Below are 18,635 nucleotides of genomic sequence, written 5' to 3' on the forward strand. Positions count from 1 at the left end.
ACATTTGGAGACAGAAAGCCCTGTTATTTGAGAGACTGGAGCTTCACAAATACTGCCAACTGCAGGTGTGAAAACAGTGACGAATTTCCGTAAATGACACCTCACTAGAGCACCCACTATGTGCAGATATGTGGTCAGATGTTCTAGTACGTGCCTCAAGCTGTATTACTGTGGAAGTCAGTTTCCCATGATGTAAGACACTGTATATGTATATGTAGTGCAAAACAAAATCTTGTCCACATCAGCCAGGCCTTAATTTTCTCCTCCATATGACTTTGGAATGGCAGGACAGATGACTCATATAGCCTGGTGGGTTTCACTTATAGTTCCACTGCATTTCATTTATAGTCCTAGACTTGCGTGTCTCAAGAGACTGATGCAAGACTTCAGACAAGAGTTGTGCATCCACACTGATAAGTGGACTCCAGATCCTTGGCAAACACTGCACATGCAAGCAAGATCTGGTTACATATTTAAAGATTACATGTGGAATTGTGGTTAATATATTGCCATTTATTCTCTAGTACAACTACCAACCTCATTATAATTTACATTAGTTTGACTGGTTAACTCAGCACCTCCAAACTACAGAGAAAGGCAGTCTGTACAGTTACTGTCCTTGCAAAACAACAGTTTTCACTAAAAGTCTTCCTTACATAGTTTGTCATTTAGATTTTTCTAAGATAGGAAGGTGATTGTGTTATTCAACATTTCAAACTAGGCGTCAAACCCTACAACGGCCACTTTTTTCAGTAGTGTTACTCGTCCAAATGATTCAGTAGCTAACATCAATGTTTGACTCCTCCTGCCTCCATGACTGGCTAGTTTCAGCATTCCTGAGCCAAGTGAATAGCATGGGTCCTAAAACCACATGCAAGAGCCAAAAAGATAAAATAAAAGCTTTGACTTATAACCTCGGGTAGATTTCAACACGACAAGGGGTGCTTTTCTTCACTGCAACATAATATCCTTCAGATTCTCTTGAAGGATTGTGTCCTTCACTGCATGAAACACAAAGCGGATATTTTCAGTATCTATGGCAGTTGTGAAATGATGGAAGAGTGGCTTACTGCGGTTCCGCCGCTTTCTGTCAAAACACTGCACCAAGTAACGCTGAACATCATCTAGCCTGTGAGGATCACCCTTGAAGTCTGAGAAATACTTCTTAATGCTGACTGTCTTTACCTTCTCTACAAGGAGATCCATTTTGTTCAGGAAAAGGATGATAGAAACATTAAAGAAGAGCTTGTTATTGACTATTGTCTCAAAGATGTTCATGGACTCCACCAGTCTGTTTGTGCGTCTGTCTTCCATGAGAACCTGGTCGTATTCACTGGAGGAAACCATGAACAAAATAGAAGTTATCCCATCAAAGCACTGGAACCACTTCTGACGCTGAGACCTCTGTCCACCCACATCCACCATCTTGAAAGGGATTTTTTTAATGATGAAATCATGCTCGACGATTCCCTTGGTGGCTTTTCTGGCCAACAAAATATCTTGTTTGCTGGGGAAATAATTCTGTAAGAGAAAGGAGAATAGTGTCAAATTGCCTCACATCTTCCTTTAAAATATGCATCAGCTGGCATTTTAAAAACAAAATGTATCATATCTCAGTGCAATGATAGTTGTGGGGAGCTATGATGTTCCAGTTCTAGGAACTCAAGGTGACATCCGATACTGAGTGACCAAGTGAAGGACTTATTATACCTGATCAAAATTAATGGACTTGTCGACCAATGGATTATACACTGAAAATTTGCTGTTGAAAGATGGAGGAACGTGATGGAGCATGTGAAAGTTTATGTATAGGTCCAGTACTTTCCTTCAAAGTTTCATCCCTTCTATATATTTAAGTTCAGTTCTTCCTTTCCAGGTTGGAAACCACTTTACTATTAGGATATTCTTGCCCATGGAACTATTAATTTGTGTTAATTAATGCAAGTCTCCATAATGCCATTGAAATTATCTTTTAAACCTATTTTTTAAAAAGCTTGGTACATTTACTACTATTACTACTACAACAACATCTTGCAAGCTTTAGTTACTGCATCCTTCCACAGTAGGTATGTGCTGACTGCTACCACAAGTTTAACTTTGTTATAAGTACTAGCAGTCTCACTGCTACCTATGGGTACAACAGTGAAATGGATGAAATTCTTCTCTCTCTTTCTCTGCTCAGGAAGATGAGCAGCACTACATCCCCATCTCATCTTTTCTCTCTCTTTTGCAAGAACTCAAGTTGTTTTCCTCATTACTGTGACCCTTACAGGTGGTAGCAGCTCAATGGACAATTTCTTGTCAAATTCACACTGCTGCACAGGGCAATTGTGAATAGATCAGCACAGGAAGTGGATGTGGTCCAAAAATGGTGAGAGAGAAGAGGAAGATGCGGATTTTGTTTTTGTTCATGCAACTTTTCATTATATTCCTGTTTATTTGTCAATACAAAGGGTTAGTAAAATATTCAGACATATCAAGTTGCATAAGCCAAAGTTTAACACATTTCGGGGGAGGGGGAGCGCGGTTTTCTTGATTATAATATTTGGAACTTATGTTTACTAGTTTTAAATCAGGGATATTAAAGTATCTGCAAGAATGCCCTTCCTAACTTTAACCCCTGTGGACTATAAATAGTTATATCTCACCAGCTGGCCAATCCGATCCAGGTTATCCAGGAAGTATTTCACCGATTCACCCTGTTGAAAAGGAGAGAGATGCTTCTTAAATCTTGTTTCTAGGCTAGCAAATCAAGCAGGTTATTGAATGAAAGCCTTTTTTGCCTATTTGCTTTTACACACACAAAACTGATGTCTGGACTGGATCCTGGTGTTATTAGAGGCTGTAATGAGAAGAGCATTGTATAGTTTACTTTGAAACAAACTGTCGGTAAGAATATTGGAGCAGCTTTAACATAAGCCTAAAACAGTGCAGCACTTCCTGTAGAATGCCTGTGGAAAAAACCAGACCAATGCAAACTACTTGGACAGCAATAAAGAAAGTTTACAGCAATAGGTTTGTGCAGTAAGTGCTCAAAATTCACGCACTGAACATCAGCTGCTGCTAGAGCCAGCTCATGCTTTGTCTTAATGCACTGGGTCCTCTTCTGTATGTAGAATACAGCTTAAATATCACTGGATAACAGCACAGTGGACTACATTTACTGGAAGCCAATGCATTTTTGTCTTAAAACTCATGGCAGAGAACAGAAGCACATCCTACACATCAGTTGGCAATTTTTGAAGTAGCGAAAGGTTTAAGCAATCTGGGACTTGTCTCCTTAGTGAAAATTTCACACTACAAACAGGAGGCCAAAGTTAAGCGCATTGTCACTGGTTATCCCTGATGTTGGACACTGGTTCCGAACAAGACCAGCAAATGCTCACTATCTTTCTGCAAGAAACTCAACTGACTGGTTAGAAGCATGCAGTGCAACAATGAAAGACTCAGCAGCTGAAACAGAGAACACTCGCACCACATTCAAAAAAATCTGCATACATGGCTGATGAATGCCCCGATGCAAATAGGCATCAAATATTAAGTCACTGCCTATGTTATCCTGATGTCAGTGATAGGCCAGGAGATGCATTTCCAGATGTTCAGGCTACAGTAGGTACATTGGCTGCATGTGTGACAACCCCCATCTTAGAATTAAATGCTTGTAAACTGGACTCCAAACAGATGGCACAAGCATTTGATGGAGCTTCAAACTCCTCTGGAAGACATAGTGGGATACAAGCTTTGCTCAGAGAAAAGTGTAACCCTAATCTCTCCTATACACATTGGAGAGGCCATCTTAACTTCAGTACCTGGAAAGATAAGCAATCAATTAGCAAACACCTAGAAGATAAGGTGATAAGAACAAATTGTGTCAAACCAACCTAATAGCTTTCTTTGACTGGGTAACAAGCCTCGTGGGTAGGAGGGGGAGGCGGTAGAGGTGGTATATTTTGACTTTAGTAAGGCTTTTGATACTGTCTCGCATGACCTTCTCTTAAACCAGCGGTGAGCAAACTTTTTGGCCCGAGGGCCACATCGGGGTTGCGCAACTGTATGGAGGCCCGGGTAGGGAAGGCTGTGACTCCCCAAACAGCCTGGACTCCGCCCCCTATCCACTCCCCTCAGAAGCCCCAACCCATCCAACAGCCCCTGCTCCTTGTTCCCTGACCACCCCCTCCTGGGACCCCTACTCTCTATCCAACCCCCTGCTCCCTGTCCCCTGGCTGCCCAACTCCTATCCACACCCCCCACCCTCTGACAGGCCCCTGGGACTCCCGCCCCCTATCCAACCGCCCTCTGCTCCTCGTCACCTGACCACCCCCCCAAAACCCTCTGCCCCTAATTGCCCCCCCAGGATCCCACCCCCTTATTCAACCCCCCCCGCTCTCCATCCCCGACTGCCCTCCCAACCCCTATCCACATCCCCATTCCCTGACAGACCCCCCGGGACTCCCACTCCCAACCTTCCCAATTCTCTATCCCCTGACCGCCCCCCTCAGAACCTCCGCCCCATCCAACCGCCCCATCCTCCCTGACTGCCCCCCTAGAACGCCCGTGCTCCCTGCCCCCTTACCAGCAGCAGCTCACAACCACGACACCCAGCCAGAGCCAGCTGCGCTCCCCATGCTGCCCAGCAGGAGCAGCAGGCCAAAGCTCAGCCTGCACAGTGGCATGGGGGGACAGCGGGGGAGAGGCCGGGGACAAGGCTCCCTGTCCAGGAGCTCAGGGGCCAGGCAGGACGGTCTCGAAGGCTTTATTTTGGCCATGTCTCTGTCCTAAACCAGCTAGGGAAATGCATCCTAGGCCTGGTCTACACTACGCGCTTAAACTGATTTTAGCAGCGTTAAACCGATTTAACGCTGTACCCGTCCACACTACGAGGCCCTTTATATCGATATAAAGGGCTCTTTAAATCGGTTTCTGTACTCCTCCCCAAAGAGAGGAGTAGTGCTAAAATCGGTATTACCATATTGGATTAGGGTTAGTGTGGCCGCAAATCGACGGTATTGGCCTCCGGGCGGTAACCCACAGGTCACCACTGTGACCGCTCTGGACAGCAATCTGAACTCGGATGCAGTGGCCAGGTAAACAGGAAAAGCCCCGCAAACTTTTGAATTACATTTCCTGTTTGCCCAGCATGGAACTCTGATCAGCACGGGTGGCCATGCTGTCCCAAATCCAAAAAGAGCTCCAGCATGGACTGTGCGGGAGATACTGGATCTGATCACTGTATGGGGAGATAAATCTGTTCTATCAGAGCTCCGTTACAGAAGACGAAATGCCAAAGCATTTGAAAAAAATCTCCAGGCTACACAGTGCTGCGTGACAAGCGTAAACAGAAAGCCAAAAAATCAAATGGATGCTCATGGAGCGAGGGAGGGGGTACTGAAGACTCCAGCTATCCCACAGTCCCCAGCAGTCTCCGAAAAGTACTTGCATTTTTGGCTGAGCTCCCAGTGCCTGTAGGTTCAAACACATTGTCCAGCGTGGTTCAGGGTATAGCTCGTCAATTTACTCCCTCCCTTCACCACGTGAAAGAAAAGGGAAAAATCGTTTCTTGACTTTTTTCAGTGTCACCCTATGTCTACTGAATGCTGGTGGTAGACGCGATGCTGCAGAAGTGAAGAGCAGTATCCGCTCCTCTCCCCTCTCTGGTGGCAGACGGCACAATATGACTGCTATTCGTTGTCACCATTATCCCGTGAGTGCTCCTGGCCTGCCTCAGGTGAGGTCGGCCGGGGGCATCTGGGTAAAAATAGGAATGATTCCTGGTCATTCCCAGTAGATGGGACAGAACAGCTGGTAACCGTCCTCATAATAGCAACTGGGGGCTGAGCTCCATCAGCCCCCTCCCTTTCCTGTGTAAAGAGAAGATTCTGTACTGCCTGGACTAGCATAGCAGCGAGATGCTGGGCTCCTCTCCCCCGCACCGCTTAATGTCCTGCCTGGACTGTCATAGCAATGGGAGGCTGCCTCCCCCTCATTTTATCTCACTAACAAGTCACTGTTTCTTATTCCTGCATTCTTTATAACTTCATGACACAAATGGGGGGGACACGGCCACGGTAGCCCAGGAAGTTTCGGGGAGGAGAGAAGCAATGGGTGGGGTTGTTGCAGGGGCACCCCCCGTGAATGACATGTAGCTCATCATTTCTGCAGGATCTGACACGGAGCAGCTGTGCTCTCTGATACACTGGTTCTCTAGCACACTTGCCCCATATTCTAGGCAGGACTGACTATTTTTGGAAACCATAAAGGAGGGATTGACTCGGGGAGTCATTCCCAGTTTTGTCTTTGCGCCCCCAGCCGATCTCAGCCAGGGGCACCCATGATAGCAGCAGACAGTACAGAAGAGGAGATAATCGTCATCTCATTGCCAGTTTACACCAGCAGCAGATGGTACAGAATGACTGATAACCGTCTCTGCTATCATGCAAAAGCAAATGAATGCTGCTGTGTAGCACTGGAGTATCGCCTCTGTCCGCGGCATCCAGTACACATACGGTGACTGTAAAAAAAAAAAAAAAAAAAAAAAAAAAAAAAAAAAAAAAAAAAAAAAAAAAGCTGAACGGGCTCCATGGTTGCTGTGCTATGGCATCTGCCAAGGCAATCCAGGGAAAAAGGGCGCAAAATGATTGTCTGCCGTTGCTTTCCCGGAGGAAGGAATGACTGACGACATTTACCCAGAACCACTCGCGACAATTATTTTTGCCTCATCAGCCACTGGGCTCTCAACCCAGAATTCTAAGGGGCGGGGGAGACTGCGGGAACTATGGGATAACTACAGAATAGCTACCCACAGTGCAACGCTCCGGAAATCGACGCTAGCCTCGGACCATGGACGCACACCGCCGAATTAATGTGTTTAGTGTGGCCGCGTGCACTCGACTTTATACAATCTGTTTTATACAATCTGTTTTATAAAAACGGTTTATGTAAAATCGGAATAATCCCGTAGTGTAGACGTACCCCTAGAGGGAGCTACTATGAGGCAAGTGCATAACTGGTTGGAAACCATTCCCAGAGAGTAGTTATCAGTGGTTCACATACAGGTTGGAAGGGCATATTGAATGGATACTCAAGGGCTTCGTCCTGTATCCAGTTCTGTTAATTAGCTGCATCAATGATTTAGATAATAGCACAGAGAGTGCACTTATAAAGTTTGTGTCAATATCAAACTGGGAGGGGTTGCAAGTGCTTTGGAGGATAGGATTAAAATTCAAAATGATCTGGACAGTGTGCTCTGGTGCCCGGGCGGCGCAGCCACAGCCTGCTCTGCAGCTGCAGCTGCTTTGGAGGCCAAGGGGAGAGCAGTGTGGCCAGAAGTGGAGAGACGCCGGCCCTGCCTCTTCCCTTCTGTCCCTGCTGACTGTGCTGCCTCTCCTTGCTCCCTCGGGGGAGGGAGGGAGAGAGAAGGGCTGTGTCCCATCTCTCCTCGTCTATACCCCTTCATAAGCCAACCCCCGTCTCTGGTGCTTCCTTTTTTTACTAAAAAAATTCGGCTTATGAACGAGTATATATGGTAAATAGGATGAAATTCAATAAGGACAAAGACAAAGTACTCCATTTAGGAAGGAACAATCAGTTACACGCATACAAAATGAGAAATGACTATCTAGGAAGGAGTACTGCATAAAGGTCATCTGGGGGTCAGTGGATCACAAGCTAAATATGAGTCAACAGTGTAATACTGTTGGGGAGAGGGGAAGCAAACATCATTTTGGGATGTATTAGCAGGAGTGTTGTAAGCAACACGTGACAAGTAATTCTTCCATTGTACTCCACACCGATATGGCCTCAACTGGAGTATTGTGTCCAGTTACGGGGCACTACATTTCAGAAAAAAAAGTGAACAAATTGCACAAAGCCGAGAGGGGGAGCAACAAAAAATGATTAGAGGTCTAGAAAACATGACCAATGAGGAAAGATTGAAAAAATTGGGGTTTGTTTAATCTGAAGAAAGGACAGAGGGAACATAACAGTTTTCAAGTACATAAAAGGTTATTACAAGGAGGAGGGAGAAAAACTGTTCTTGTTAACCTCTGAGGACAGGACAAGTAGCAATGGGCCTAAATTGCAGCAAACAGTTCAGGTTGGACAATAGAAAAACCTCCCAGCAGTCAGGGTAGTAAGCATTGGCTAAATTGCCAAGGGAGGTTGTGGAATCTCTGGCAATAGGAGGTTTTTAAGAGCAGGTTAGACAATCACCTGTTGAGGATGGTCTAGAAGGTAATACTTAGTCCTGCCTTGAGTCCCAGGGACTGGACTAGAAGAACTCTCAAGGTCCCTTCCACTCCTACGATTCTATGATCTACTCAACTAGCAGTAGCATGAGTTGCAGAATCTTCAAGAGACATTTAAAAAGCCATACACAATGTCTGTTATATCTTTTCAACAAGAATCCAAAAAGACTGGAAAAAATGGAAGAGGCTCTGGGACTGATGTGCATATTAGTCCAACCTGGGAAAACCCACTGGCTTTCTGATGAGTGATCCTTGGCTGTTATCTTAAAATTACTGCAACTAGTATTACTGGCTTTGGAAAGTATCTACCGAGATGGGATGAATCTAAGTAGCGAGGCTGGTGGGCTACTTTTGCTACCACATGTAGAGAAGACAGTCGCTATTCTCTCTCTTGTAAGCTCTACTGCTGAAACCACTTGGGTCATTAAACAATGCCATTCAGGCATCTGCTACAACAGTAGCAGATCTTCGTCCAGCAATAGAAGCTACCCTTGGATCAGAGATATCCATTGAAAATGTACTGTAAGAAGCTAAGTCTTCAGTCCAGAAGTTGGTTAATGAAGACTCTTCTACTGAATCCTTAAAGTGAAGAAGACAAGCAATGCTTGATAAAGTTAGCTGGAGAAAGAGACAGACTTGAGTCTTACAAATTTACAGTAGCAACTTCTGGAGTCTACTCAACATCTATGTAGCTTTTGCAGATGTCTGTCTTACAAAACACCAACAGTTGAGTGAACTGAGGCTCTACCAGCAATGGGATCAGGACAAAATAGAGAATTTGAACACAAAGTGGAATGTCATGACGAATGAAAGCAGCAAAGAATCCTGTGGCACCTTATAGACTAACAGACGTTTTGGAGCATGAGCTTTCGTGGGTGAATACCCACTTCGTCAGATGCATGTAGTGGAAATTTCCAGGGGCAGGTATATATATGCAGGCAAGCTAGAGATAATGAGGTAGTTCAATCAGGGAGGATGAGGCCCTGTTCTAGCAGTTGAGGTGTGAAAACCAAGCGAGGAGAAACTGGTTTTGTAATTGGCAAGCCATTCACAGTCTTTGTTTAATCCTGAGCTGATAGTGTCAAATTTGCAGATGAACTGAATCTCAGCAGTTTCTCTTTGAAGTCTGGTCCTGAAGTTTTTTTGCTGCAGGATGGCCACCTTAAGGTCTGCTATAGTGTGGCCAGGGAGGTTGAAGTGTTCTCCTACAGGTTTTTGTATATTGCCATTCCGAATATCCGATTTGTGTCCGTTTATCCTTTTCTGCAGTGACTGTCCAGTTTGGCCAATGTACATAGCAGAGGGGCATAGCTGGCATATGATGGCGTATATTACATTGGTGGACATGCAGGTGAATGAACCGGTGATGGTGTGGCTGATCTGGTCCACTGCTATCTGCATACTACACAGACCACAGTGAGAGATTATGCCATACTCTATCAAAGAAACTGAGGAACCACCTGATCAGCATCCTATACAGCAAACAGGAAAACATCAAAAAAGAGCTCTCCAATCTGGAGACTCATTAATAACCAAAATTCCATACAAATGGACTTCACTAAAATAAGACAGGAGATCCACATTACTCACTTCACCTCTCTACAAAGGAAAAAGGACTGTAAGTTGTCTAAACTCCTACTTGCCACATGGGGCCACAACCGTGGTACCCCCAACCCACCCAGCAATATCGTCAATCTATCCAACTACACACTCAGCCCAGAAGAAAAGTCTGTCCTGTCTCGGGGACTCTTTCTGCCCTGCCACCCCCACCAACATGATACAGTTCTGCGGCAATCTGGAAGCCTACTTTCGCCATCTCCGACTCAAAGAATACTTTCAGGACAACACTGAACAGCTCACTGATACATAGGTACCCTCCCACCAACAGCACAAGAAGAACTCCTCCACATGGACTCCTCCTGAGGGTCGAAATGACAGTCTGGACCTATACATTGAATGCTTCCGCCGACGTGCACAGGCAGAAATTGTAGAAAAACAACATTGCTTGCCTCATAACCTAAGTCGTGCAGAATGCAATGCCATCCACAGCCTCAGAAACCACCCAGACATTATCATCAAAGAGGCTGATAAAGGAGGTGTTGTTGTCATCATGAACAGGTCTGACTACGAAAAGGCGGCTGCCAGACAACTCTCCAACACCAAATTCTACAGGCCACTTCCCTCAGATCCCACTGAGGAATACACTAAGAAACTGCAACATCTACTCAGGACACTCCCTACACTAACACCGGAACAAATCAACATACCCTTAGAGCCCCAATCAGGGTTATTCTATCTACTACCCAAGATCCACAAACCCGGAAATCCTGGACGCCCCATCATCTCGGGCATTGGCACTCTCACTGAAGAACTGTCTGGATATATGGACTCTCTACTCAGACCCTATGCCACCAGCACTCCCAGCTATCCTCGTGACACCACTGATTTCCTGAGGAAACTACAATGCATTGGTGATCTTCCAGAAACCACCATCCTAGCCACCATGGATGTAGAGGCTCTCTACACGAACATCCCACACACAGATGGAATACAAGCTGTCAGGAACAGTATCCCTGATGATGCCACAGCACAACTGGCTGCTGAGCTCTGTGCCTTTATCCTCACACACAACTATTTCAAATTTGATGACAATATATATCTCCAGATCAGTGGCACCGCTATGGGCACCCGCATGGCCCCACAATATGCCAATATTTCTATGGCTGACCTGGAACAATGCTTCCTCAGCTCTCGTCCACTCATGCCCCTTCTCTACCTACGCTACATTGATGACATCATCATCATCTGGACCCATGGGAAGGACACTCTGGAAAAATTCCACCACGATTTCAACAGCTTCCACCCCACCATCAACCTCAGTCTGGACCAATCTACATGGGAGGTCCACTTCCTAGACACCACGGTGCAAATAAGTGATGGTCACATTAACACCACCCTATACCGAAAACCTACCGACCGCTATGCTTACCTTCATGCCTCCTGCTTCCATCCCGGGCACATCACACGATCCATTGTCTACAGCCAAGCACTGAGGTATAACCACATCTGCTCTAATCCCTCAAACAGAGACCAACACCTACAAAATCTCCACCAAGCATTCTGAAAACTACAATACCTGCACGAGGAAATAAGGAAACAGATCAACAGAGCCAGACGTGTACCCAGAAGCCTCCTACTGCAAGACAAACCCAAGAAAGAAACCAACAGGACTCCATTGGCCATCACATACAGTCCCCAGCTAAAACCCCTCCAACGCATCATCAGGGATCTACAACCCATCCTGGACAATGATCCCACACTTTCACAAGCCTTGGGTGGCAGGCCAGTCCTCGCCCACAGGCAACCTGCCAACTTGAAACATATTCTCACCAGTAACTGCACACCGCACCATAGTAACTCTAGCTCAGGAACCAATCCATGCAACAAACCTCGATGCCAACTCTGCCCACATATCTACACCAGCAACACCATCACAGGACCTAACCAGATCAGCCACACCATCACCGGTTCATTCACCTGCACGTCCACCAACGTAATATACGCCATCATATGCCAGCAATGTCCCTCTGCTATGTACATCAGCAAACCTGGACACTAGCTGCGAAAAAGGATAAACGGACACAAATCAGATATTCGGAATGGCAATATACAAAAACCCTGTAGGAGAACACTTCAACCTCCCTGGCCACACTATAGCAGACCTTAAGGTGGCCATCCTGCAGCAAAAAAACTTCAGGACCAGACTTCAAAGAGAAACTGCTGAGTTTCAGTTCATCTGCAAATTTGACACTATCAGCTCAGGATTAAACAAAGACTATGAATGGCTTGCCAATTACAGAACCAGTTTTTCCTCCCTTGGTTTTCACACGTCAACTGCTAGAACAGGGCCTCGTCCTCCTTGATTGAACTACCTCATTATCTCTAGCTTGCCTGCATATATATATCAGTTTCCACTACATGCATCTGATGAAGTGGGTATTCACCCACGAAAGCTCATGCTCCAAAACGTCTGTTAGTCTATAAGGTGCCACAGGATTCTTTGCTGCTTTTACAGATCCAGACTAACACGGCTACCCCTCTGATACATGACGAATAAACAAAGATTTGACTTCAACTTTTTTATTTTTTATGACCGCTCGTGGCTTGATCTGATCTTTGTGTTGTGTCCTGGTATAAAAGAACTAGGAATTCATCTCTTGCTACTCCCAGTCACGACAGCTACAGGTGTGCGTTTGTTTTTGTCATTGACTAGAATTGTGTGTTCCAAAAGAAATCACCTTCTGCCTGATCTTGTGAATGAATAATGAGCATATCAATTCAAGGACTGGAAGTACAGGACACATGAGAAGCCACCAAAGATTAACGCACTGCATTCAACAAGCTCATTAACAGAGTTATGCAAAATTACAACAAGATATCAGGAAGGATGTAGATGTAGTTTCACAGAAGGCCTGAATAGCCAACTGTAATTCACATGATGATTTTAAAACATAGTTAAATCTAATAAAATGGTTGTGAAAATTTTTTCAGTTTTTACTATGGTGCCATACAGCCTACCTTCACCCTCACAGTCTCATCCCTCGGCCTTTACCGCACCCCCGTAAATTTGAACACATCCCCTAATTTCAATTCTTGGGGAAAGTAATGCCTGCAAGTGAAAGTTTAGACTGGCAGAGTCTTGAAGAATTTGCTGGGAAGGCAAACAGGCTGATGTGTCAGGAAGCTGACACACAGCTTAGCAGGAGAGCTTTGCTGCTGCTAAGGCAGAGGAGTAATACAGTGGCTCAGAATTCTGGGCATCATGAACAGGACGTCACACTAATGAATGGAGATCATGGAGCTCTGACTCGTCATTTTCCATCTTCAAGTAAAATAGGAAGAGTTTGTTTCATAAGGGATCCAGCGCCTACACACTAAAATGCAAATAGTCACTACTTGTAAGTGATTCTGAAGGATTTATAGATGGATGGTAGGGAGAAACTATTTTTCCAGGACACATTTTCCAAACAATTGCTAAAATAAGAGCTTCTTCCTTGCAGTCATGAATTTTCAGAAGGTGAGTGTAATATCCTGCATTTTCTGGCACTCTTAAAAAGACTGTCTTGTCAAGGCAGGATAGGTTTGTGAAGAAGAAATCTCACAGACTCCAAGAATAAAACTCTTCCTGTACAGCATTAGTCATATGGGGGAGTGGGAAGGGGCACTCAAGAGAGAAAGGTCACTGAACTAAAAGCGTACCTTTCCCCATATCCCTTATCCTTCATGTCTCTAGATGTGGTACAGACTAAAAGTGGGCTGTATCTGACAACTTGTTCTTTTCTTCAATTACTCTGTATGCACATCCTCCCACGCTCAGAACAGGAAACAGCTGTGTGCATGTAAACTGCTGGAATACATAAGTAAGTTTACCTGATTTACTGCTTGTGCCTCCCCATATCCCCTGCCTTACACTGATTATTTTGTTAAGTGTATACTACAGTTTTAAAGTCAAAACAAGGCTGAAGAATAGGGCAGTGTATTTAACAAAGCTTTCTTCAGTGATTTAGTGGAAACAGAATAATCTTTAGCCTTTTTTTTTTTTTTTTTTTAAAACAGAGCTTTTCCAAAGCCCTATAATTAAGAAACGCAATTCATTGCTTTTTAAGGGGGTAAGCAATGATTTTAAGCAAAACATTCTCTATGATAAATCCCAATAAGGAAGGTGGCCACACTAGAGGGTTGAAGCAGATGCAAAGAACACAGAGAGAAATGAACAATCCAACGAGTTCTGAATATTCTCCCCTAGAAAGGAATGGAAAGAAACTAAGTGCTTAGCACAAACTACATGACCTCAAGGTAAAAACACCTCATAGCATTTAAAATGTCCACAAAAACCTAAGAAAGGAGACAGTTTCTACCAGAATAATTTGTCTCATCAGCTTGCCAACAAAATAATTTAAAAAAAAAAAGCTTTCTGCCTAACACACAACAGGACCCAAATAGAAATCTGAACTAACCCCATCAGTTTCACACTCCTGCAATGTAAAGTTACTGCAACATAAAAATGGAGGCCAACAAATGGTCCAGTGTTTCGGGCACTAGCCTGGCACTGAGCAGCATGGGTACAATTCCCTGTTTTATCAGACTTCCTGTGTGACAGGAAGTCAGTGTGTGACAGGAAGTCAGCATGTCACTGAGTCTGTGCCTCAGTTTGCCATCTGTAAAATGGGGACACAGCATTCCCCTACGTCACAGGAGTGTTGTGAGAATAAATGCATTAACATTTTGATGTGTTCAGATACTGTAGTAATTGGGGCCATATAAATACCTTATACAGAAAATTCAAAGCTGTATGTAACAGGTGCCAAAGTAGCTTTTAAGTCTGAAACAGCATCCATTGTACCAAGTTATCTGCTCACCCTATCTTGGAATTAAACTACTTCTCCTGCAGCTATTAGCAGCTATGAAATTTAAAATACAGACAGGAACAAGTGTTCCAAATCATTTCATCATGTATGTCAACAGTCATCTCCTATCAAGAAGAGCTATCCACTTCAGGAAAGACATCTCTTCCAACAATACCTCAACCCTGGGTTCTCTCCAGAGATACCAATACAACAGAGTGTTTGGATATGAAAGAAGGCAATCAAGGTCTCTGAAGGCAAGAGACCAGGTCAGGTATGTTGTGTGCAAAACAAAAAAGATCCAAATCTATATACAGTTAGATATGTTTGGCTGTTATGTGGCTGCACTGTTGGTCCACTTGGTCTGTAACAGGTTCTAACGCATTACCACAGTCCAACCTCCACATATTCTTGACTTTGCATACAGCTTAAGAAATTAAACAATGGACTTCAGCTCTTTATAGCATTAAGGCCATGTTGGATGACCACTCTAAAGCATTAATCTATCCATTCTCTCAAATTCCATTTCACTGAGTGCTAATATGCAACTTTAGAAAAAGCACGTATGTCAGAGCCTCATTGAGTAATTGCTATGAAAAATGCCAGAGAAGCTGAATAGTTGGAGGAAAGAGGGTCAGAAAGGAGTGTTGCAATAAAGAATATGCTCTGTACAATTTTCTTGGCTCCAAGAAAAATCCCACAAACCAGAGGAAAGACAGTAACAATTAGATTAAAAAGTGAGGCCATGCTAAGACAATTTACACTAAAGGCTGCAACCTTCAGAGGTCATTTTTTTAAAAATGTAGCTTCCTAAACATTCTAGAGCAGTGGCTCTCAACCTTTCCAAACTACTGTTCCCCTTTCAGGAGTCTGATTTGTCTTGTGTACCCCCAGGTTTCACTTCACTTAAATACTTGCTTAGAAAAATCGGACAAAAAATGCAAAAAAAGTGACAAGCACACTATTACTGAAAAATTGCCGACTTTCTCATTTTTATCATATAATACTGACACAGGTTGAACCCCCCTCTTGGGGTGCCACCTGATGTGCTGCAGTCCCAGTGAGCCTGCCCTTTCCACTAGACTAGGTTTCCTCACTCTGTTCTTGCTATGCTAGACTCTCAAGCCTTCTCCAGCACACACACAGGCACGGCCACACCTAGCTGCAGGCACAGCCTGAAATCAGCTGTGTGTGGGAGGACTTAGCTAGGGGAATGGCCAGCACTCATATGCACACCTCCTTTGGGTATAAACCCAAAATAATATGGTCTTGCGTTGTATCGAAAGATCTGCACAGCGTAAGCTCATAAAAATTCACCCTCTCCCTCAAAGTGGAGAGAGCTATGCACTGCTTTCTCCCCTGCTCCCTACCAGATATGAATTGCACACACTGGGTTTTGAAATAAATAAGAAATTTAACAACTACAAAAGGTAAATTTTAAAGTGATAAGGAACAGCAAACAGAACAAAGCAGATTACTAAGCAAACACTGTATAACAAAACACGCAATCTAAGCTTAATTCACTAAAGAAACAGGATACAAAATGTAATTTCTCACCCTAAATGTTGTCTTACGCAGGTTGCAGAGTTTCTGCAGCTTACAGTTCCAGTTATTTCTCTTTGCAGACTGGATCTGTGTCTCTGTCTGGACTCAGCCCTTCCCTTTCCCTCAACTTTCGTTCCTTCTTGGACTGGGAGGCAACGAAGAAGAGTCCTGATTGACTTACTTCCCAGCCTTAAACAGAATTTACATAAGCTGGGAAATCTTTTGTTTTCCAGTATGACACCCCCACTTAATGGAAAAACACTGAAAGTCCAGGATGGGGTGTAGTATCATTTGACCCGATCACCTAACTCTGTAGTGTCAAAGCAGCAACCCCTGTATCTTCCAAGTCTTACTGTTCTTCCTAATGGCCCATTGAGGCTGATACCTACCAGACAGTAGGCAATCTTCCAAATACACACATGGTTGTAATGGTTACACAGTCAAAGAAATGATACATGCATACAAATTGTATAAACACATTCAGTAGATTATAACCTTTCCAATGATATCTCACATGACCCATCTTGCATAAAACATATTAGCTATGCCATACTCATATCATAATATTTCTATGAAGAATATGGGGTGCAGCATCACAATAATTATAAAATAAATCAATTGGAATATAAATATTGTTCTTACATTTTAGTGGATAGTATATACAGCAGTATAAACAAGTCATTGTCTGTATGAAATTTTAGTTTGTACTGACTTCGCTAGTGCTTTTTATGTGACCTTTTGTAAAACAAGGCAAATATCTAGATGAGCTGATGTACCCCCAGAAGAACTCTGGGTATTTGCATCCCTGGCTAAGAACCAATTGTTCTAGACTTCCTAATATTTGGGTACATGAAACATTCTGAAACTGCATATGGCAAAACAGACACTGAAATCATTAGCTCACATTTTACTCAAGGTTATACCTAACTGATACCATGGTATCGAACACCTTCAACAACTAATTTTGAAAAAAAAAAAATTGAGATATAGATATATAAAAATATTCTCAAAATAGTTTCCCCTGAAAACAGATGAGACCATACACAAAAGTTTTCCTGCATTGTTTCAGTAACATCAACTGTTCGTAAGGAAAAAGTGATCATGCACTTCTGACTCTTTAGTTAAAATAGGTGAAACGTCTTCAATGTGTTTAACTCCTGAAATACTGCATTACTGATTTAGAATTAAGATCTTAACATTATATTCACAGTAAATAGTTAAATGCTTAACTCTTTTGTTCTACTTTAGCTGGCACTGTAATTGTGGCCTATGGAAGTAACAGCTAGTAGCCTCAGTGAATTAAAGTGCAACTCTAATGCGAATATAGTTTTATAGCAAACCCTGTGCTCCTTTTTCACCAACACATTTAGCATTAATCTGTGTTGCTCGAAAGCTTGTCTTTTTCACCAACAGAAGTTGGTCCAATAAGAGATGTTACCTCACCCACCTTCTCATGTGAAGATCACCACCACAAACATTTAGAACTAGGCAGTTATGTTAATGCTTGTGCAGCTCAAGATTCTTTATCTATGACAACGCTGCTACAAATCAGATAATCCTGGTGAAGAAAAATATGGAGGTAAGTCATACTGTCCAAGTCCTGCCCTGACTCCATTTCATTTATTTAAAATAAAAATCACACCTCAGTTTTTACTTGTTTTGCATTACTAGGCAACTCTTGGTTAATGCTGAAGTGTTGAACATAATGGCTTCTTAGAGTAAGTCTTCCTTAACTCCTACTTTACCACATGAGAGTTATCACAAACACTTGGATGACTCATTCCAGCCCTGCAAATTTCTTCTCCCTTTGCAATGCATATCCTCTAACAGCTTTGCCAACTGGAATCAAGTGAAGGAATAGGAGATGCTGTTCCCATTGTTCAGCAGCACGATGAGTCACTGCACATCTGGGAAATGCAGAAATGCAAAGAGCAGGCCTGAAATGAGCCACAAGTCCAAGTGTTCAACAACACTTCCGGTTTTACAAGTTTGCTCTTTACAGATTTTGTGAACTGTAAGTTTGTGCTGTTTTCTAGAACTGCAGTGAGCTCAAAGGGTGATCTGCAGAAGAAAAGGAAGATGGGCCCAAGTGGCCAAGCCTTTCCACTCCTTCATGATGTAATCAAGGAGTCCGGAAACATCCCTCTCCATCCCCCTAGAAGTTTTTTTAAATTTTAAAACTAAAAATCCCAGGCCAGACAAGACCAGAAGACTCTATGGTAACTGGACAAGTGAAATTACATCACAAGACACTGAAAGCCAAAGAATTTAGAAGGAAAGTTTAAAAAAAGTGAATTTAAACAGGTCATTTCATATTTTGTGAACATCAATTTAAAACCAATGCCAAATGAACACCCCCCCCAAAGAATATTCCAGCAAAACCGTAACACTAGATTTACATCACTGATAGTTCTTAGAGTAGGAGGCAAGAAGAAAACAAACT

General features: G+C 43.4%; 1 protein-coding gene across 1 annotated transcript in view; it reads right to left on the minus strand.

Annotated features, from left to right (window-relative positions):
* Window positions 1-498: 498 nt before the first annotated feature.
* GNA12 (G protein subunit alpha 12) overlaps window positions 499-18,635 on the minus strand; it is a 71,163-nt gene continuing 53,026 nt past the window's right edge. Inside the window, exons 3-4 of the mRNA XM_030578427.1 lie at window positions 2,649-2,699; window positions 499-1,521 (exon numbers count right to left, since the gene is read on the minus strand). Coding sequence (XP_030434287.1) covers window positions 952-1,521; window positions 2,649-2,699 — 621 coding nt within the window. The 3' untranslated portion in view covers window positions 499-951. The remainder of the gene's footprint in view (window positions 1,522-2,648; window positions 2,700-18,635) is intronic.

Source organism: Gopherus evgoodei, chromosome 10 (genome assembly GCF_007399415.2).
Source record: "Gopherus evgoodei ecotype Sinaloan lineage chromosome 10, rGopEvg1_v1.p, whole genome shotgun sequence".
Lineage (NCBI taxonomy): Eukaryota > Metazoa > Chordata > Testudines > Testudinidae > Gopherus > Gopherus evgoodei.